The sequence below is a fragment of the Schistocerca gregaria genome, chromosome 7 (assembly GCF_023897955.1).
Source record: "Schistocerca gregaria isolate iqSchGreg1 chromosome 7, iqSchGreg1.2, whole genome shotgun sequence".
Lineage (NCBI taxonomy): Eukaryota > Metazoa > Arthropoda > Insecta > Orthoptera > Acrididae > Schistocerca > Schistocerca gregaria.
In genome coordinates, this window is record NC_064926.1 from 528,642,242 (window position 1) to 528,664,372 (window position 22,131).

General features: G+C 43.1%; 2 protein-coding genes across 2 annotated transcripts in view; both read left to right on the plus strand.

Annotated features, from left to right (window-relative positions):
- Positions 1 to 2,313, plus strand: part of LOC126282461 (homeotic protein ultrabithorax-like) — a 114,226-nt gene extending 111,913 nt beyond the window's left edge. The window contains exon 2 of the mRNA XM_049982116.1: positions 2,020 to 2,313. Within this exon, the coding sequence (XP_049838073.1) occupies positions 2,020 to 2,313 (294 nt within the window). The remainder of the gene's footprint in view (positions 1 to 2,019) is intronic.
- Positions 2,237 to 22,131, plus strand: part of LOC126281371 (carbonic anhydrase-related protein 10-like) — a 358,790-nt gene continuing 338,895 nt past the window's right edge. Inside the window, exon 1 of the mRNA XM_049980286.1 lies at positions 2,237 to 2,379. Coding sequence (XP_049836243.1) covers positions 2,331 to 2,379 — 49 coding nt within the window. The 5' untranslated portion in view covers positions 2,237 to 2,330. The remainder of the gene's footprint in view (positions 2,380 to 22,131) is intronic.

The following is a 22,131-nucleotide window of genomic DNA, read 5'->3' on the forward strand; positions in this document are numbered from 1 at the left end:
GGTAGGTCAATGAGGAGGTATTGATTAGAATTTGATAGACGAGAAGATTGTGGCACAACTTGACAAGAAGAAGGGACTGTTTGGTAGGATATGTTCTGAGGCATCAAGGGATCCACAATTTCGTATTGGAGGGCCGCGTGGAGGGTAAAAATCGTAGAGGGAGACCAAGAGATGAATGCACTAAGCAGATTTAGAAGGATGTAGGTTGCAGTAAGTACTGGGAGATGAAGAAACTTGCAGAGGATAGAGTAGCATGGAGAGCTGCATCTAACCAGTCTCAGAACTGAAGACCACAACAACAACATAGTCAAACTTCAATGTGAAGCACTTTGACACCATCTACGTTCGTGGAACCTAGTTTAAGGGCAACTACACTACTGGGCATTTAAATTGCTACAGCAATAAAATGACTTGTTACAGATGCGAAATTTTACCGGCAGGAAGAAAATGCTGTGATATGCAAATGATTAGCTTTTCAGAGAATTCACACAAGGTTGGCGCCGGTGGCGACACCTACAACATGCTGACATGAGGAAAGTTTCCAACCGATTATTTCATACACAAACAGCAGTTGACAGGCGTTGCCTGGTGAAAAGTTCTTGTGATGCCTCGTGTAAGGAGGAGAAATGCGTACGATCACAATTTATACTTTGATATAGGTCGGATTGTAGCCGATCGCGATTGCGGTTTATCGTATCGCGACATTGCTGCTCTCGTTGGTCGTGATCCAATGACTGTCAGTAGAATAGGGAATCGGTGGGTTCAGGAGGGTAATATGGATCGCTGTGCTGGATCCCAACAGCCTCGTATCACTAGCAGTCGGGATGACAGGCATCTTATGCGCATGGCTGTAATGGATCGTGCAGCCACGTCTCGGTCCCTTAGTCAACAGATGGGGACGTTTGCAAGACAACAACCATCTGCACGAACAGTTCGATGACGTTTGCCGCAGCATGGACTATCAGCTCGGAGACGACGGCTGCGGTTACCCTTGACGCTGTGTCACAGAAAGGAGCGCCTGCGATGGTGTACTCCACGACGAACCTGGGTGCACGAATGGCAAAACGTCATTTTTTGGGATGAATCCCGGTTCTGTTTACAGCATCATGACGGTCGCATCCGTGTTTGACGACATAGCGGTGAACGCACTTTGAATGCGTGTATTCGTCATCGCCATACTGGCGTATCACCCGGTGTGATGGTATGGGGTGCCATTGGTTACACGTCTTGGTCATCTCTTGTTCGCATCGACGGCACTTTGAACAGCGGACTTTACAATTCACATGTGTTACGACCCGTAGCTCTACCCTTCATTCGATCCCTTTGAAACCCTACATTTCAGCACGATAATGCACGACCGCATGTTGCGGGTGCTGTACGGGCCTTCCTGGATATAGAAAATGTTCGACTTCTGCCCTGGCCATCACATTCTCCAGATCTTTCACCCCACTGAAAACGTCTGGTCAATGGTGGCCGAGCAACTGGCTCGTCGCAATATGCCACTCACTACTCTTGATGAACTGTGGCATCATGTTGAAGCTGCATGCTCAGCTGTACCTGTACACGCCATCCAAGCTCTGTTTGACTCAATGCCCAGGTGTATCAAGGCCGTGGTTGTTCTGGGTACTGATTCCTCAGGATCTATCCACCCAAATTGCGTGAAAATGTAATGACATGTCTGTTGTAGTGTAATATATTTGTCTAATGAATACCCGTTTATCATCTGCATTTATTCTTGGTGTAGCAATGTTAATGGCCTGTAGTGTAATAATCTTCTGAACAGCCACCTGCTTTGACTATCATATATTTAGCATACTGAGGTGTTTATGTGATTTTTTTTTTTTACTTTATGGTATTCACTATGGGCGCTGAAATTCAATTGAAAATGCCCTGTGTTTCGAAAACAATCTTGGAGTAACTTGCGCGTCATTTGTTACAACATTGTGGAGTTTATAGAAGTAAGGCATTAACTCGCCAATATAGGCAGTCTAATGTTCAGAGCAGTGACGCCTCAAGCAGCCAGTGGTCTGGACGTCGAACGGTCGGCGTCCATCACCGCCCGCCGAGCTGACACTTGATGCTGGCGTCGTCAACTCTCCGGATGGACCAGGCGGTCGCAGGACGGGTGCGGCGCGCTGCCAGTGGCTGGCGCGCCTGGTGGGGGGGAGCGGCGAGTGGTGGGGGAAGCGGCCTACGGACGGGACGCGGCCGGCCGGCCTGCGCCGGGCTGCCAGTCTGGCGGCGGTAGTCGTCGCGGCCAGAGGGCAGCAGAGAGCGGCGCCCGCGCTGCGTCCCGGCGCCGACAACACGTGATACGTGATGCGTTCGGTATGACGCGCGCCGCGCTAGCTGTGGCGTGCCTCGCGCTCCTCGCTCACGGTGAGTCGCCCCCACCCTGCGACCCCACACACACCCCAGTAGTACTCTACTCGGTCTGTTCAGACATTGCAGCACACTGGATTAACTGAAAAGGTTGAAGGGACAGCAACACGATTCGTCGCGGACTTCTCTAATCATCTCGAGAGCGTCACTGGTAGGCATAGTCACTATAGCTGCAAGGGTACACGAAACTCGAATGGCACATATCGCTCTGATTTAATATCCGTGAGGTCCAACTGCGATCGTTGTAAACCTTGCACCCACAGATGACTTTCGTTTGAACACCAGATGCACTTGGTTTACTCCCTGATCAAATTTGTAGACGAAACCAATCGCTTGAGTCTCTTGAATAACGCATAAGATACTTACCCAGTTCTGATATTGAGCTAATGTTGTTCTCGCATTGCGAGTAGTGCTTCATATATGTATCGAAAATGAAACAAATTTTAATTTTGTACGTAATTCTAACAAATAAAACCTTTAGGCAGCTACCGTTACATTTACATAATCTAAAATAACTACCCACACAGTGAATCACGCAGTAAGCAAAATTCAAGCTTGAAAAATCGACAGCCCTTTCGATTTCTAGCTACATCTATCTTTGTAGCATAAATCCTGTAAACTAAAATGTATACTTCATATCTTTCCCACGCTTATCGAAAGCGTAGATGCCAGTTATGGTATTGAAACAGGAGCTGCAGTTGACATTTACAGTTTCGGCAGATCACCTCTTAACACGGCTGACGTCACTTTTAACTGCTGGTCAAGAAGATCAACGAAAATTACATGAAGTGCGAAAATTCTGACTGTTACTTTGAAGGAATTCTTAAATGAATAGCGTAAAAGTAACACTTTTCTCCCACAACGATTTATATCATCGTGGTACTTAAACAGGTTTTATGGAGTACTCGCATCATTGTTTATTAGATAGTAAGGCACTTCGTCTGTAGCCATTATTACAGAGGACTTAAAGAGGTAGGTCCATCACTCACCGTACGCAACTAGTTATAATTCCATGCCACTCTGCCCTATTCCTTATCCACGATTTACAAGAAGTGCATACGAGCGATACGGTTCTGTATATTAGTCTGAATTTTACCACCATCAGTGTTCTCCAAATCTCTGCGTGTGCAATAAATTAATATCTGTTAATCACACACACACCACACACAAATACAAAAGACGAGTCTCTGCGAAATTCCTGATTGGCAATTGCATCATTTTAGTAGGCCAAGTTTGTCGATGAGAATCATTTTGTTTTTCGCATTTGATTAATATACACTCATTTTGAAGGTTTTAACCGCTGTGATAAAAAAGGACATACACATTGCATGTGCGATACAAGCGATTATCGTGTCGTATAAATGAGTTACCCACGCCTCTGTAGCCAACACCGAGAGATAAGCGATTCGTGGAGAGCTCCAACATTAATTTTGTGAAATGAAAATACGCTGTTGGATGGTACTTTTATCACTCGAGTTGCACCTTGAATGCCAACAAATGCTAGTATATGAAACCTCTGGTCGTGTAGTCTGTCACAAGAGGTTGAGTTATTTGTTGAATGTATTCCGTTCTGTACATGGCAATATTTTTAGTACTTAGCACCAAAATGACAGTAGATATCAGCGGAAGTTTCGTCCTCTGTTTTACTACCATTCGGTTGGCGTTCGACACCATATACGTAAGCTGCAATTAGTGCTTAGCTGACACGAAGGAAATACAGTTCAATAGCTGAAAAAAAGAAAGACCGGAATAACATAAAATATTTGAAAAATGTTATTTCACGACCATACTCGTGACGATGGTGATGATGACGTAATCCTTTCTGTATTCTATTTCTGCGCTGATCATTTGTTGAAAAACATACTGGATAAAAACATAGCTGCAGTGACTCATTACTTATGTTACTAAAATGAATATTTTCCCTTGGTTTTCACTTGTTCGTACGGCACAAATTCATCTACACCCACCTATTTGAGTTCCGTATCACACTCGAGTTTGGTGACACGGAACTTGGTAATCGATTCCTTTAAGTGTCTCAGACAGCGAGAACATGTGACATTCTAGGCGGTCATGAGTGTGTACGACTGCGACGTAATCTCGATACACTTACAGTCGTTGTACGGAAGTAGTAAGCTAAATACGTGAGCGCTGTTTCACTTACCATCTAAAGTCTTCTAGTATTGGTTAGTAGCAGTAATAATACAGAATTATGCACTTGACATATTACTGTGTGGTAAATTATTTAATGAACAACCAACTCCATGGATGACTGACTACCGCATTCTAGTTCTACAAGAAGATTAGACAGGAACCTCGACTTCCAGCAAGTGATTCATGTATGAGAAATTAACCATCATATGCTATATCTTTACACTTGACATTAGCTGTGTGTCGTTTCTAGTATAGCGGACTCTCCGTGAGTTGTTTGCTGTCTTCAATGGTTTGTGGTTGATATTGATATATTTTTCGTCATCCTAATATACTCCCGACTGTAACGAACATTCCCGTCTATCCTGCTGCCAACTTTCATTTTCTGTCAGACACCTGTGCTCGTCAGTGTACCACACGATTTCGCTGTGGATGTCTCAATTGTCGCTAAATGGAAGCAACTTCGTTCATGAAAGCAAAAAAAATATACATTTAAATTTACATCCGTAAAGATACCTTACTGTGTGTGGCGTAGGACACTACCATTTCTTTCTTCTCTCAGATGGCGAATGTCGGTATCTACGTTTCTCAAGCCCCCCGTCTGAGTTCATATTTCCCTGATTTTTCTGCCATTGTAACTTTGTGAGGTACATGTTGCAGGTAGTAACATATTACTGATTTTATTTTGTACACACGTTGTCGGAATTTTAGTAGTAAACCTCTCTATGATGGACGCCGCCTCGTTAGTAGCGTCTGCCACTGAACTGTACTGAATCTCTGTGTGACGGTCCCACCCAAATGTTTCTCATCTTCTTCTTAAGATTTCTCCGTTAACTCAATGGAGGGCGTAGTAGTGTTGCCCAGTTTGGTTCAAATGGCTCTGAGCACTATGGGACTTAACATCTGAGGTCATCAGTCCCCTAGAACTTGGAACTACTTAAACCTAACTAACCTGACGACAGCACACACATCCATACCCGAGGCCGGATTCGAACCTGCGACCGTCGCAGCAGGGTGGTTCCGAACTGAAGCGCCTAGAACCGCTCGGTCACAATGCCAGTTTTGTTAGAAAAGTTTCGAATGTTTCACAGCAGTAAATCGCGAGATCACTGTCGCGAAAATTACTATAAAATTTTCTCGTGCTTATTTGTTGCACTTCCGTTTAGAATATACAGATCTCTTACAATCGCGTCTCAGAAATTGTTCGATGAGCACTGCCTAACCGAAAAGGGCACAGAATCGCTGGAGCGCTACTCTTCTTTAGGTCGCCTCTATCCCCTCTACTAATCCTACATCGGAAGAGCCCCAGGCTGACGAAAAACTTTCAACAACCGTTCGCATAAGGAACTTGATAGCCTCCTTCTTTCCGTGTCGTGTTTCTTTAGGACTCTTTTCTATGAATCTCAGTGTGTCACCTGCCCATCTTTCAATTAGTTTTATATACGTAGTTGCTCAGTTTTGAGTCGCTCTAGGCCTATAACACAATATGTTTTACCGTTGTGACTGACTGCTCCCAAGGCTTGTTCAACAGTCGTGTCCTTTAACAAAAGTGGACCTTAAAATAGTTGGTATTTCCAGATACAATAACATTTATACTGTTAGAAAATATTGAACACATTTTTATGATTGTATGTGGCAGCAGAACTCTTTTCGACAGCTATACCATAGACGGTTGCGTGCACGCGAAATAAATGACGTAACTCTTGTAATGTACCTCTCTTGCATTTTATATTCAATACAATATATTTGATTACATATATTTGCTCAGATTATGAACTTAATGAACTTAGTTTGAACCCTTGACATCACTTTCGTTTAGTGATAGGCCTACACAACAATTTGCAGTTTATGTCACCGAGTTAAAAGAACCCGTCTACGTCATATCGTTTTCAGTGACGTTACACAGTGCTAGTACTCCAAATACACACTAGTTAAGACTCTCACAATTGGAAATAAGTTGTGTCAACAGCATTAAAGTCTCACCATTCAGGAGAACGTTTGCGTATTGTTGTGTAACCCTCCTAGACTCTGAGGCACCTAGATCGAATCTCATTGGTGCTTATGATACCACATGTCTCTAGTAGCAATTTTATACACCCTCTAACAGATTTTCACCATAAATGGAGTGAAGGAAAATCTGTTCATTTCCTTCGGTGACGCCATTATCTTGATCCCATACTAACAGATATTCAATGACAGATACGAAACCCTGGTCAAAGTTTTTATCGAACACCTGTTTAATACATTTACGTAATAATGTTTCATGGATTCATTGTAACCATTCATTCAAAAAGATAACCATTTAGTTACCCTCTGTATCCCCGTTATTACACATTCCTTTGGACTATACATATCTCCTACAAATATAACTTCAACTCTCTAACATCGCGTGGTAATGCGAGCACGTTTGCCTATATGTGGTGAGCTGACAAGTATTATGCACACTTCTAGACAATATGACTGTTTTCTGTAGATGAAATTACTGAATCAAAATTACTGGAAGGAAAGCAAATACGTCTCAGGTATTATACCAATCCATCGTCATATTAATAGGACAATATTTAAATACAAAGTAACTTATTTTCCTTGCCCTTCTCACACGATATTCAGCAAACCGGAAAGTAAATCACGTCCACAAGAGAAAGTTCTTGACATGAGATTTATAAACACAAGCAAAAAAATTTTCTCTCGAAATGGACTGTGGCTGTAGCTCGTAGTATGGAGATAGCAATGAATGCAGGGAGATACTACGTTGCGGTCATTGTTGCATGATCCAACAGTGTAAAGCAGCTCGGCGCTGATCAGTTTAGGTAAATGCCGGGATGGTTGCTCTGAAAGCCATTTCTTTCGCCCTTTCGTCCCATTCCGAGGGCGTGCTCTGTCTCCAGTGAACTCGTACGAGGCGAGATGACGCAGTGGTTAGCACACTGAACTCGCTTCGAGGGGGACGACATACAAATCCGCGTCCAGCTATCCGGATTTAGGTTTTCCATGATTCCCCTAAGTTCCAGGCAAATGCCGAGGTGGTTCCTTATGAACGACACGCCCGATTTCTTTCACCTTCCTTTAAAAGTTCAGAGCTTATACTCCGTTCTCTAATGACATCGATGTCGACGGGACAATAAACCTAAATGTGCGTTTCTTCCTTCCTTCCAATGATTCGTCGTCTATGTGACGATAAACTGTAATGTGCGTTCTTCCAGCTTACTTCTGTGTTGAAGTGGTAAAAACATTCTGGACCATTAATTAAACATGGGCTTATGACATACTTCAATTACTACCCGTATTGCTTCTCAATCTCTATAATATGGAGAAAAATTTGAAATTATTTTTCTCACGGAAAAGGGCAAAGACCTCGCAAAATTGCAGATTTATTTCATTGGTGTGTTTCCTATTCAAAATCCTAGAATGACTGTATGAGCTGTCAGTACAGAAAAAAAACTTATTTCAGGAAGTGGACATTGCACTTCACAGATGCACCTTGCACCGTACACTGATGATGATTATCGAAACTGAAAATTTACAGCAGCTGTTTCTGTAACCAGAAGAGTAAGTGCCGTCAAGTGCCTTCTCCAAAATCTATTTGAAATGATCATTGTTTTGATCCCCATCCCGCATTCATGATTTCCTTTTCCGTGGTTTCCTGGAATCAGCGTTAATTTGTGCTAGAGTAACACCGAGATGTTCCACAAAAACTGTCGATGGCGCAGTCGAAATGTGGTCTCGAACATATTATTTCTGAAAGGTGAGAGGAAAATTGACTAAGTTTAATATAACTCGCAGTATTTGGTTTTTTCTATTATCGTTTTCGAAGAGAGACCGTTCAGGCCAACCTTAAGCATATATTAAAGTTGGCTAAATTGAACTCTACTGTTCATAACTTATCTTTTGATATATTCTTACGTATCTAGAAGCACGACTGAGAGTCGTACGTTGTTTCTTGTGTATCTCACATTTAGTATTCTATGCTATATCCTACCGGCGAGTAATCTACACGTGTAAGAATATGACTGTCAACAGTGGTTTCTTTAGGCCATGTAACACTGCCTTTCTGTGATGCCATGTAGAACAAGCACCCTTTAAACGCGTACTAACTGCAACGAACATTGCCAGCCGGCTGGAAAACTTGGATGGAATTTCATTATGTTACGTACTATTAACTGAATACTACATAAGGTTTCGATGAGTCACATTGTGGCTTCTTCATGTATCTTTCTTATATCTGCACAGTAAGGATTTTGCTCAGTTATGTTACACATCTTTAGCATTTCCAGTTTGAAAACATTGTTTTATTTTCTTTACTACTTATGTAAATAAGGATATACAAAAGGACATACATTAGGCTTCCTTCGTCACTGTATGAGCATGTAGATAAGAAATGAACCATCAGAAGAAGCGATAAAAAGCATGCAGCGTCCAAAATCACATGCTGGACTGCAACGAATACCGTTTTAGCGACTAACATATTAAGAAGTTGCACGTTAGTAACAAAGTGGTAAGAACGGGTATCCCTATTATCAGTTTGGCAATGCTATCAGGTAACGCATTGTAAACTGTAAGTTAGAATTTCATCCATCTCACCATCAATTACTTACTACGTCCATACACACGAAATTTATTTTATACTGTCTGAAATATCGTGGAAACGTGCTATCACGTAACTAAGAAAATATTCATATGAGGTGCAGCTTACATGTACTGCGCATTTCCTAGTGAATAAGAAAAAAAGAGATGTAAACCTTTACTGCATTTTACTAAGAAAGAAAATTATATCTCCGCACGTTTCTCTGGCTATTCTTCTCTAAACACTGATTCGCCAAATGACTTATAAATGCGAGCGGAGAGATTGTTCTGACTTTTTATGCAAAAATCAATCAATTCAGGTTCTGCTCAAGATCTTATTCGTTTTGAATACACATTCTTTATAGAAAAGTCCCTAGGCAGAAGTCGCGTACAATTTATGAAACATATCCCACTTGAAGGACAACACGCTATGTAGGTATAGCATGGCGATGTGGCACCTGACAGTTTGCAAATGCAAATCTATACTAATATATTTCACTCTGAACAAAGTGAATGTTTAATGGCCGGTGTAACAATGACTATAGGATATAAATGATATCTAATGAAAATTGATAAAGTGGTTGACGCTATCTCATTCGATCCTTGTACCACCACCCATAGCACCCTTGCTTACCAGTAGATGACGTACTGCCAGCCTCGGCCGGACGACAGAAGCAGTATGGACCGCCATCTTGCAGTAGGCACACCGTGATGGCTCTGCACATGGACAGATTCAGACACAGCGGGAAGAAGCATTTGGTTAGAAAATGACAAACCAATCGATACCGGTGGTATTGTGGAGGCTGGAGGGACAGATGAGGCACCGATCACTGTTTCTGTTTGTGGCTCAGGCAATAGTGGATAAAAGATAAGCCTGAAGTAAAGCACCAGCACATTAAATTTACAGTTATCTACGACTATACACTACACTGGAATACTAGTGGAACGCAACATTATACAAGATGTTTATCGTAAGTCCGGATCAGGTGGCAATGTATCGAAGCTACAAAAGTCGACGGCAATCAGTTATAAATGTTATGAAGAAACAGAGCTTGCCAATAAAATGGGAAGTCATACCCGGATCAGTCTTTGCCGAACATTTTATGAGAGGCTGAAAGTTGCATGTTTGTCGTCTGATTTGGAGAGCAGTGTTCCCTGCACCTGTATAATGATGCCACGTTACTATAAAAATTTTGTTTTTTATTACGTCTGAGTACTGAAAGGTTTTAGCCAGATTATCAATAATCAACACAGCAAAGCTGTAACCTAAGGGAAAATCCGTGCAGCCCCCACCCCTCCCCACACACACACAGTAATAAACATCTCTTTACCTTCACACAATAACAAGGAACTGATCCTTCAGTGTAACTGTTGTGCGTGACAGTAACAGAATCACAGTGAGAACAGCAATCATAAAGTACCTTCTACAACAGGTTATATTTGTTATTAGTGTATCGTATAACGATCGAAAAGGTTAAGCACGTTTAAAAAAGTCTTGGAATTTAAGTCTACTGCCCTCATAACAGATTTCTATTTCCTCTGATTGGTGAACACAATTCACAAGAAGTCGATAAGAAGTCAAATCAATAACTGAATCTGTGTGCCAGAACAAGTTAGTAGCAAGCAGCTCAGAATATGGATCTCACTGCTGTGGATTGCGGCAATTACATTTGCGGAAAATCAGCTAAGGGTACACCTGTCAGAACCATTTGGCAGCTGGGAGGTAAATGGCCTTGAATCCTTATTTTCCCTCCTCAACGCTCTACCTTCCTAAAGCTCTGCATGCAGGGGATGACTAACTGCTGTTGGCAATGTGATGGACTGTGATGGACGAGACTATCTCATATACCATGAAAACATAGATCACCATACGAGAAACTTAGCAAACAAGTGGTTGGCATCAGCCAGGAGCAATGTCTCCTCGGTTAATTAGCTTCTTGGCGCCATATACGGTGGTGGGAGCGACACATTTGGTCGGATACATCAAAATATTTGGACAAAAAGTAGCAAACGCTCTCACGCTGGCCTAGGGGCACTCTGTCGTCTCACCTACATCTACATCAACATCTACATCCATACTCTGCAAGCCACCTGACGGTGTGTGACGGAGGGTACCTTGAGTACCTCTATCGGTTCTCCCTTCTATTCCAGTCTCGTATTGTTGGTGGAAGGAAGGATTGACGGTGTGCCTTTGTGTGGGTTCTAATCTATCTGATTTTATCCTCATGCTCTCTTCGCGATATATACATAGGAGGTAGCAATATACTGCTTGACTCCTCGGTGAAGGTATGTTCTCGAAACTTCCACAAAAGCCCGTACCGAGTTACTGAGCGTCTGCCACTGGAGTTTATCTATCATCTCCGTAACGATTTCGCGATTACTAAATGATCCTTTAACGAAGCGCGCTGTTCTCCTTAGGATCTTCTCCATCTCTTCTATCAACCCTATCTTGTACGGATCCCACTCTGCTGAACAGTATTCAAGCTGTGGGTGAACAAGCGTACTGTACCCTACTTCCTTTGTTTTCGGGTTGCATTTCCTTAGGATTCTTCCAATGAATGTCAGTCTGGCATCTGCTTTAACAATGATCAACTTTATATGATCTTTCCATTTTAAATCACTCTAATGCGTACTCCCAGATAATTTACGGAATTAACTGCTTCCAATTGCTGACCTGTTATATAGTAGCTAAATGAAAAGTGATCTTTCTTTCTATGTATTAGCAGCACATTACACTTGTCTACATTGAGATTCAATTGCCATTCCCTGCACTATACGTCAATTCGCAGCAGAACCTCCTGCATTTCAGTACAATTTCCCATTGTTACAACCTCTCGATATTCCACAGTATCATCCCCAAAAAGCCTCAGTGAACTTCCGATGTCATCCACAAGGTCATTTATGTATTTTGTGAATAGCAACGGTCTTACGAGACTCCCCTGCGCCACACGTGAAATCACTCTTACTTCGTAAGACTTCTCTCCGTTGAGAATGACATTCTGCGTTCTGTTATCTAGGATCTCTTCAATCCAATCGCACAATTGGTCTGATAGTCCATATGCTCATACTTTGTTCATTTAACGACTGTGGGGAACTGTATCAAACGCCTGGCGGAGGTCAAGAAACACGGCATCTACCTGGGAACCCGTGTCTATGGCCCTCTGAGTCTCGTGGACGAATAGCGCAGAAAAGGCAAAAATGTCATGTTACAACATTCTCCGGGGATGGTAGTAGTTGCGCTGGATCCTCTGCCGTCAGAGAGGCCACATGCTGGCTGTGAGCACAAAAGCACAGAGTAGGCAGCAACCCCACTTCACAAAAGATGTTCATCTCCGTAGAGGAGGCTCGTCTCTGCTAATGGGATCCACTGACTGCCCTTTGTTGACAAACAGGATCCTGGGGCCACACCGGGAGTGCGTCTTCCCAGAGTGAAGAGCACAAACATTGCTTCCCTAGCAGATATGTCCTGTATTCACAATGAAATAACCAGAAAATAGTGACAGAAAAAACAGTGTAGCTTACCTATATATCACGGCAATGTCGCAAGACAACACTCCCTTAAGAGTCAATTTCGAAATTTCCTTTTGTCTCAACACCCAGGAAAGCGACATAGTGATCCTCATTATTATAGTGAACATATGATTCATTTTAGTATTAGTATACAGGGTGAGTCACTAACTATTTCCACTAAGGATATGATAGCTGCTGATAAGTTTGTGGGACAAAAGTTGCATGGGGCAACGGGGGACATAATATGACGATGTTTTTTATTGCTAGGTGGGGTCGCTTTAGAGATATGAAGGTCCACTTTGTTTTTTTTAAATGGAATACTATAGTTTGATACTTATTTTCTGATAGCTGCCATCGATACGGATCCATTGATGTGCAAGAGTGCGGTCTTTGAAAACCAATGAAGGTCACAAAGGTGGCATGAACGTCCATTTACAGAAAGTGTTCGAAGTTATGGTCATAGGTATCAAAGCAGTGCTGCGATTTTCTTATCATGGACTGAGTGATATTCCTTATCACATCGGCACTTATCGAAGCACGTGCTCTGACAATACTCTCTCACATATCTTCAGGTGTAGTTGGAACGTCTTTATTAACAATGTCTCTTACGAATCCCCACAAGACAAAATTCAGAGGCGTCACATCTGGCGAAAGAGCCGGCTACGACACATCTCCTCCGCGTCATATCCAACGATTTGGGAATTGTCTCTGCAACTCATTTCTAGCCATCAGCAAAAAATGCGTCGGGCACCCATGGTGTTCATATCACATTCTGTCCTTTTTTCCTAAAGGTATTTCTTCCAATAACGGAACTAATTTTTCTTGCAGGAGTGTGGTGCTCCCTGCCATTAAGATTTCCTTCGATGAAATAAGGGCTTGTAATTCTGTCCTCCAGGATCCCACACCATACATTTACCGACCTCGGTTTTTTTGTGCAATTTGCCGCAGCCAACATGGATTTTGAATTGTCCAACGGGCATGTTATGCAAATTTACATTTCCATGGTTCGTGAATATAGCCTCATCAGTAAATAAAATCAAATAAATAAATGTGTCATCCCTCTGAACCTGATGTTCAGCCCATCGGTAGAGTTCAGGGCGACGCATGCAATCCATACCAGTTAATTCTTGGTGGAGACTGATACGGTAAGGATGATATTTACGGCAATGCAGAACACAAACAACACTACTCTGGCTGATGCCAGGTTCTCTGGCGATTTCACGTGAACTACATGAACTAACACAAGAATCTCAAGCCACAGTAGCGGAGTGTGTGTCATAATTAATGGCGGAAACGCATAAAGTTGAAACTACACGATACTAGATGCAAAATGTCTCAGTAAACATGGGGTCGAAAATGCATACCTTAACAGGTACGAGCAATTTTTCATTTTCGATACTGTGAAGCAAATCTCTTCTACTTTCCACGTTTTGGGAAGTAGTAGTATGGACCAAAACAAGAAAAAAAGTCCGGTAAACATGTGCTCTAAAATGCATACCTTAAGAGCTCACTTCGCTGCTTGGAAATGCAACTCTTCTAATTAACAATTGCTCATAACTTTTAAGGTGTGCATTTTACAGCACAAGTTTACTGGACATTTTTTTCTTATTTTGGTCCATACTACTTCCCAAAACGTGGAAAGCAAAGAACTTACAGTAGAAGAGATTTGCTTCACAGTATCGAAGAAAGGGAGGCGGTGTATCCTGCATAAAATGCAGATTTTGTGGCCTGTGTAAGGCCGAGTGAGAACGGTGATGCTCGTCTCGCTTTCGTTGTTCCTGTCATTAAGCGTGCTGTTAGTGGTATGCACCTCTCTGCTCTTATGGGTTGCTGTTTGCTGTCTTAATTTCAACATGACAGCTGCGTCCTTCATCACCAGTGATTTGCCTTATACTGTGTACTTGTATCTAGGCTCGTCCCGGTAAATCTTTCGTTCCACCATGCCTTCAGCAGCAGTTCTTTTAATCTGAGATGATAAGCTACGTATTAGTTGTAATGGGCAGTAATGCTGTGGAGCAGCATATCCTATTGGCCGAGAAACTATACATTTATGATTGTTGTCTATTTGTTGGGCCAGATTTTGTTCACATTCATCATTTGCGCAGATAAACCCACCTATGTTTCAAATTTAAACTTTCTATCAACATTTTACGCATATTTAGATCTTAACTTATTCTGTTTTACATTTTGTATCGCTACCTGATGAATATTATTACAGTTGTGCATACTGAGAGCGAGTCACTTCAAACAAATATTTTCCACGTTTTTCAAAAATCAACATGCAATTCGAACTATGTATGAAGAAGTTGTTAATCATAGAAACAGGGAATGCTGATGTTTGCATCCTTGGTACTTTTCATTTTGTGGGTATTAGGCCGTTGTCCAAAACATGGTTTTAGCATATTAACTGATTCCTCTGTGGTTCTTGGTAGAACAACATTATAACAAATGAAAAACACTTATTACTTTCGTTCTACAGAATTGATGTATTGAGTTGACAGGTTAGCAGCCCAATGACAATCGGTTTTGGGCGCAATATTTCGTCTCCAAAGGATGGAGACACCATTAGAAGCTGTAGAGATTCAGATAGTAGTCTGGATCACGGGATCCCGGATTCGATTCCCGGCCGGGTTGGGGATTTACCCTGCCCGGGGACTGGGTGTATGTGGTCATCATTTCATCATAATGATCATCATTCGTGACCGTGGCTACACTGGACTGTGTAAAGGAAATTGGACTGTGTTAAAATTGGGCCTTGGTACGGGCGCTAATGACCACACAGATAAGCGCCCCACAAACCAAACATCATCATCATCATTATCTTATTGTTTCTGACGATGTTTCCAGTATCATGAAACGAAACTTTCCACACAGAAACATCCCATGTACCACGCCCTAATGACCAAAAAATAAAAATAATCACCGATGCAAATAGTTTAGTCGTCATAATAAATGATAATTTAGGAATTAATGGCCAGTGTGCAACAATGACGGCATAGTTTTAGCAAAATGATAACACGAACATAAACGAAGTAGGTCTTTTTTCTTAAAAAATTAAATCTCTCTGGTTGAGAGGGTATGTGACGTTACTTCAATGATCCCTGTATCAAGTCCAAATATTGCTGACAGTACTCGTGTTAGACGTGGCCTCCACCGCCTGCAGAGATATGTCCTCCGGATGACAGTGGAAGGACTACTGGAGACTGAAGCCTTCCTCAAAGCGAAAGGTCTGGCGTGTCGACGGCGTCGGCGAAATGTTGTTCCGAGCGCAGAGGAGGGCGCAGCGGTGGAGGGTGGGCACACGGATGCAGCGCCTGCCAAGGAGCGTGGGCTCCGGCCGCGGGGGGCGGCGGGGGCGGCGGGGGCGGCGGCTGCCCAGGAATGTCTGGCAGCACATCAAAGCGGCCCCAGCCCCAGCAGTGGCGCCCGTGGGCACGCCCGTGGGCCAACCGCGCCCTGCGCGTCGCTCGACCCTCCCAGTGGACTCCACTACCAGCCATACACTTCCTGACGAAAAGTGTGGCGCACCCGAGAGGAGAGGAGGAAACAAAATGAAATCTCTCTGGCTGAAAGCGTATCTCACGTTACTTCAGTGATCACAGTATCAAGTCCAATTTCCTAATAACATGACAGTACGAAGTTACATCTCATCTGGTCTGGGTGTATTCACTGATTCGGATGAGGTGGTGTCGCAAAGCCGTTGTGTCCCCTCCTCAGGAAAAGTTGTGCACAACTAATTTAACTGATCCTTGTCTTCCTCAACATTGCTACTGGGAGAGAGCTGATGTCTCAGCTAATCCCAAACACTTCTGTAAGGCATAGGTCTGGCGATCTTGCTGGACATGAGAGTAAACTAGCATCACGCAAAGACTTCATATAGACACGTGCTATGTGTGTTCGAGCATCGTCCTGTTACAAAAAGGGCAGCAAGATACTGTCGCATGACAGGTAACACCTGGGTGCTGGCTGTTCGTGATGTACTGTTTTGTTGTCAGAGTTCCCTCGTTCATTATCACCCATGATCTTAAATCCCACTCTTTGACTCCCCAACCCAACTGGCGTCAACCACGAGAAAAACCACTGTACCCTCCAAGTCGTTGGAAGAATGATGTCTCTCCCCTGGTCACTGACGGATGAGCATGTGCCGTAGTGTATATTTCTCTATTCACCGCTGAATACAATACGATGCCATTCATCAATGCTTCAAGGTCAGCGAGTCACTCCAAATGAAGCCGTTTGTGTGGTTGTTGCAGGCAGCCCACACTTGCCACAGAAATACCACAGCCTGACTGCAGCTAGTCTCCAATCAACCGTGCAGGATAAAATAGAATATTGAGGGTATCCGTGACTAGTTCTGAGACGACAGGCACCGGTATGAACAATACGGCGTCCTCCCTTCTAGTTGTCAGTGTTGCCGACCAAAAAGTTGGTGAGGAGTAAGCGTGTCCTCATATTCCAATGCCGTTCAGCATCGGGTCCTTGCCTCATCAGATTGCTCCAAAAACCTGGATGTGGCACGATACGAACCAGATGGCCAAATAGAGACACACATAGGTGGTCCTTCCTGTGGTGATAACGCTGTGTTACATGGTTATGCAGCATTTCCCTGTACTACTGAACATCTGACGCTGTTCAAGTCAGTTGTACACCCTACAAGGCTTGCTGACAACACTAAACACTAGCAGGCTTAATGCTCTCTGGAGGCCAATCTACAACTCGCATAAATTTCGAACTCTCATCGTTCAAAAACTGAACAATGGTGGGCAGATGTGCCAAGTTAAACTGACACTTCATTGCCTGGCAGAATAAGAGAATACCACCTTATTTTTGCTGAAACTATAGCACATTGAATTCTGCACATTGACTAACTGGGAAACTATTCTAACCTTTCCTGCCTATCCTTATATTGACCTCCCTCATTCGAGGGAAAACAAGAAGCTCAGTCAGTGCAAGAGTGTCGTGCAGCTGATAATACACATACAATATCAACGACAGGAGAGTAACCACCTTGGAGAGGTCGTAGTGAACATTTACGTTGCCGGTCATTAAATTTTGCGACACATGGAGCGACTGATAACTTGGCTGTCTATCTGAAGTGCATAACTAGGTATTGAGGTATCTGGAGAACGTGCATGCCAGAGCAACTGTTCTGCATCTTCAACATGCTTGCATCGAACTATCATCATCAGTTTTCTGCTATATTAACAGCTCCTTTTCATCTCCGTTTTATACTGTCTTAATGCTGGTATAGGAGCTGCCTTCTGCGGTACCGGCCGCTATCCAGTCGCCCACACTTTCAAATAGGCGCACTGCCAGATACGCCTCCGCGTTTCCTACAGCTACCTCCGCTTCTCGAGGGCGTTACCACGAACAAAAATGGTTCAAATGGCTCTGAGCACTATGGGACTTAACGTCTAATGTCACCAGTCTCCTAGAACGTAGAACTACTTAAACCTAATTAGCCTAAGGACACCGCACACATCCATGCACGAGGCAGGATTCGAACCAGCGACCGTAGCGGACGCGCAGCTGCAGACTGTAGCGCCACCCCGGCCGGCTTACCACGAACGATTGCGCCGTTGTCAATGAGATGAAAGCATCGCCTCTCCGGAGCTCCAGCGGCAGAGGTACTTAGACTCGAATATTCATGCGCCGACTCAATTTTGTGTGTTTGCCAGTTTAATAACATTTACAAACTTTCGCAGGAGTCAGGCCTCGGCGTCTTGTGAACAAACATTGTGCTGAAGATCGACATATCTATAAATCTGTTCTATCCGTATATATTAAAATCTGCTGTTAGCAACTGACGCTGCAAATACAGCAACAAAGCTATGTATTATTTTTACTACTTGATATTAGATTTAGAACAATTTATATCCGAATTACCTGTTCATGTAGAGTATCTGTTCCTCGCTCCTGTATCCACGAATTACACAGCGTGCAAAGGAGACATAACACCGTCCATCACATTATCCATGATCAACTATACAGACACTATAAAATACAGACACTGCCCTACCGTATTTCATAGGAAAGCAAGACAAGCTAAGGAGCAGCACAACGTCTCTGCCTGTGCAGGAATCTTGCGATTTGTATCCGATTACTGTGAGACGTAGACACTAGGATATATGAAAGTTTCAGTCGTTCCTGGAGGCGTGATCAGATGGCCTTGACGGTAAAGCGGAAAGTGGAAAAATCCGCGTTCGAGCTCCAGTGCGCACAAATTTTCATATGTTACTAGTAAATCGCATAAGCATTGTAGAACAGTATTCACGGGGACCTGGCGACTAATTTATTTTCAACTCTTTCAGTTGTTTCTCTGCTCCAGCGAGTCTTTACGACGGTTAACCGACAATATGTTAGTAAGAGTCCCCAGCGTGAACAATTTCTTAAACGCGAAATTCAAAAGTTCAGCTTTACTTTTGCTGTCTTCTACTGCCACATCAGACTGGCCAACGAGTGACTGGTTAGAAGCCTTAGACCTCCTAGGCGATTTGACGGAGAACCAGAATTTTCTCGAGTTATCGGCAAAATCTTTTGCTGAAGTATGACGGTGGTACATGTTTAAACCTTCGAGTATCGATCTTTTTACAGGTGCAAGAATTTCTGTTAACTTTCACCTGTCGTCGTTTGCGCCTTCTCTTTTGAACCGAGAGTGCTACAACCTTTGGTTTCTCAGTATTTTTTGAATTTCGTTGTTAAACTATGGTGGGTCTTTTCCGTCCTCAACCCAGTTACTCGTCAGTGAAGTAAGTCATATTCAAAGACAGTTAAACATTATCAGCAGGAGTAGGAAATCATTGTTGTAGGTTGAACTGATCATCCTTCTAAAACCTAGGACACATACATCTGTGAGTAATCACCTTTTGTCCCTGGCGCCAAATGCAGTGGTGGATCCAGCTGAATCCTCTTGCACTGCCCTGCTTGTAGGGACTAATGATCTGTCGACAGCTTCCAGTCCTTTGGACATCCTGAAGACTGTTTCCAGCATACCATAAATGATATTGTTCTGCACATATTCATATTCATTTGCAACTTACGTCCGGTCCACCAAAGCACATGTTCCCACAAAGCAGTCTCAACACTTGGAGTTTACACATTACGTTTGGAACTCCTCACTTCCTTTTGGGTGATTCCGCAGTGGTAATTAGGAAAATCGAATAGACCATTGGTCTCTCCATGAGACTTCACTCTAATTTCTTGTAGCTGCATCTTTGATTCGATTATGGTCCAAAACCAGCGAGGACTTTCACATGGTTTTTCCAGGTGTCCACATCCAGCTGGAACCACCGCAGAGCCACCCAGTTGCTGGAACGTTCATCAACACGTTTCACAAACGCCTCCAGACATTTTTATAGGGTTAAGATCTGATAATTAAACGAAGTATTCGCGGTAAGATAAGGTGCCAGTTCTTATCAAACCAGAAACGTATTCGTTAGTCTGTGTACACGGTTGCTAGCATTCTGCAAGACGCGAGTATACGCAACATACACGAGGTGGGCAGAAATATGGAAACATTAAAACGCAACACATTACCACGCCTAGTACGGTGTAGGAAAACAGTTGGCTACGAAAATAGCTTCCAGTTGTCTCGGAATGGAAAAATACAGGTCCTTTGTGGTTTTCAGTCGAATGTTAGGCTATTTTCAAAATACTGGGGAGTTGCGGTAACAATGAGGTGAATAGCGATCACGCATCCTTCTCTCGAAAGTAGACAACAAAGAATCAACTACATTCTGATCTGGTATCTGTGATGGCCAGCGATGATGCGACAAGTCATCCTCGTGCCCACAGAACTATTCCTGGACGGTGCGATCCTTGTGAACAGAAATTCTATTGTCTTGAAACGCAGCGTCACTATTTGGGAACAAACACTGTGATGGACATGATCAGCCAAAATGACCACATAATCCTCTGCATAACAGGACCTTGCAGAGTACCATGGGGGCCCATGGAATACCAAGATATGCACGGATGTCGCTACCCAAATCATCACAGAAGGTCCCCTCCCTCCCCTTCCTCAGTGTTTCACTCTAGTGACGTAATGTCGGATAATATCTGGAAACAGTATGAAACAAGACATCCGATCGAACGACGTTCTTCCATTGCATCATAGGACAGATTTTATGGCTTCGGCACCATACTTTCTTGTCACGGGCGTTGGCATCACTCATGAGTGGTTCTGCAGTGACTTTTACAGCTCTCTTTCTCTTATTTCGTGTCAGAATGTTCTTCAAAGACCAGCTGTCACGGTCATTCAACACACACTTTCGTTCGCCTTGTGAATCACCGGATATTTTTCCGCATTCCTTGTACACAGTATAAATCTTCGATATGGTGACTCTTGAAGCACCAAACACTTCGGCTACTTTGACTACGGGATCACCCAGCTTAGGAACAACAACAATTTGCCCTCTTTCAAAATCACTTAGTTGCGACCTAATGCTATCACAACTACTCACCACAACTGACACTTACAACGTATTGAGGACGTTGCAGAAATACAGTTCAGGGTGAAATACAACGACGCAATCAGCAGGCTCGGTTAGTCTCTGCGTTTATGTTGAGGCATGTGTTTTCCCGCGACATTTTCGTGTTTTTGTCCAAACCTAGTACTCATCATCAAGATTATTATTATTATTAATAATAATATTACTATTTATCTTAGGAAATACACATGCAGTTTACAGTGACGTTTACACAATAAAAAAGGAGTATTTATACATAAGAAAAGGAATGTAAAGGAGTTATGGTCACTAATTATATCACAAACTGATATCCAGAGAGACAATCCAATCCAGTGCTGTTGGCAAGGCGTTGATTATGTCGTTCCACCCTCCACTAAAACATCTATTGGAACATTCCCCTAAAACGTGTTCAACAGACTGTTCTGCTGCTCCACAGTCGCGCATCTGGGAGTCAGAGAGTCCCAAATTGTACGCGTAGGACTTCATTGCTCCATGTCCACATCGGATTCTGTTCAACAGACACCAGTTTTGTTTTGACTGTAGCAGACGACACATCGCAGCTCCTAGTGGCTTGCACCTCTGCTGCATTTTATTTTAATTCTGACTATCTGAGGCTGTCAGATATGACCGCAGCTTTCGTATTTTTTGGTACGTTTTGCTGTAACATTTAGTTTTAATTTTGTCCGAAGAAGGTGTCCATTGTGACACCAAAACCTGGGTAGAAAATTAATGGTGTTCGCGACTGAGGGCTGTGTTTTTCAAATTTTGTGTTTTACAACAGTCACTGTTTGACAGTCATCTTAAAAACCTTAAAAAACATACCAGTTTCTTCTAGGTAGTTGGAAGCCTGGAACGCATGTAGGGTCTTCGAGGCCACGGCGAACTATGCTCGTGGTTCGGGTTCTCGAGCTGTCCAGAATGGTTTTCTTGATTTGAGACGCTTGCAGAGTGGACTGAGCAGTATTTCCTGGGCGGGTAGCCTTTGGGAAAGTTTTGCGTTATTAATGTTTTCCCGTTTGCGGGCCGCTGCCTCTCAAGAGTGGGGGGCGATGCTACAGAG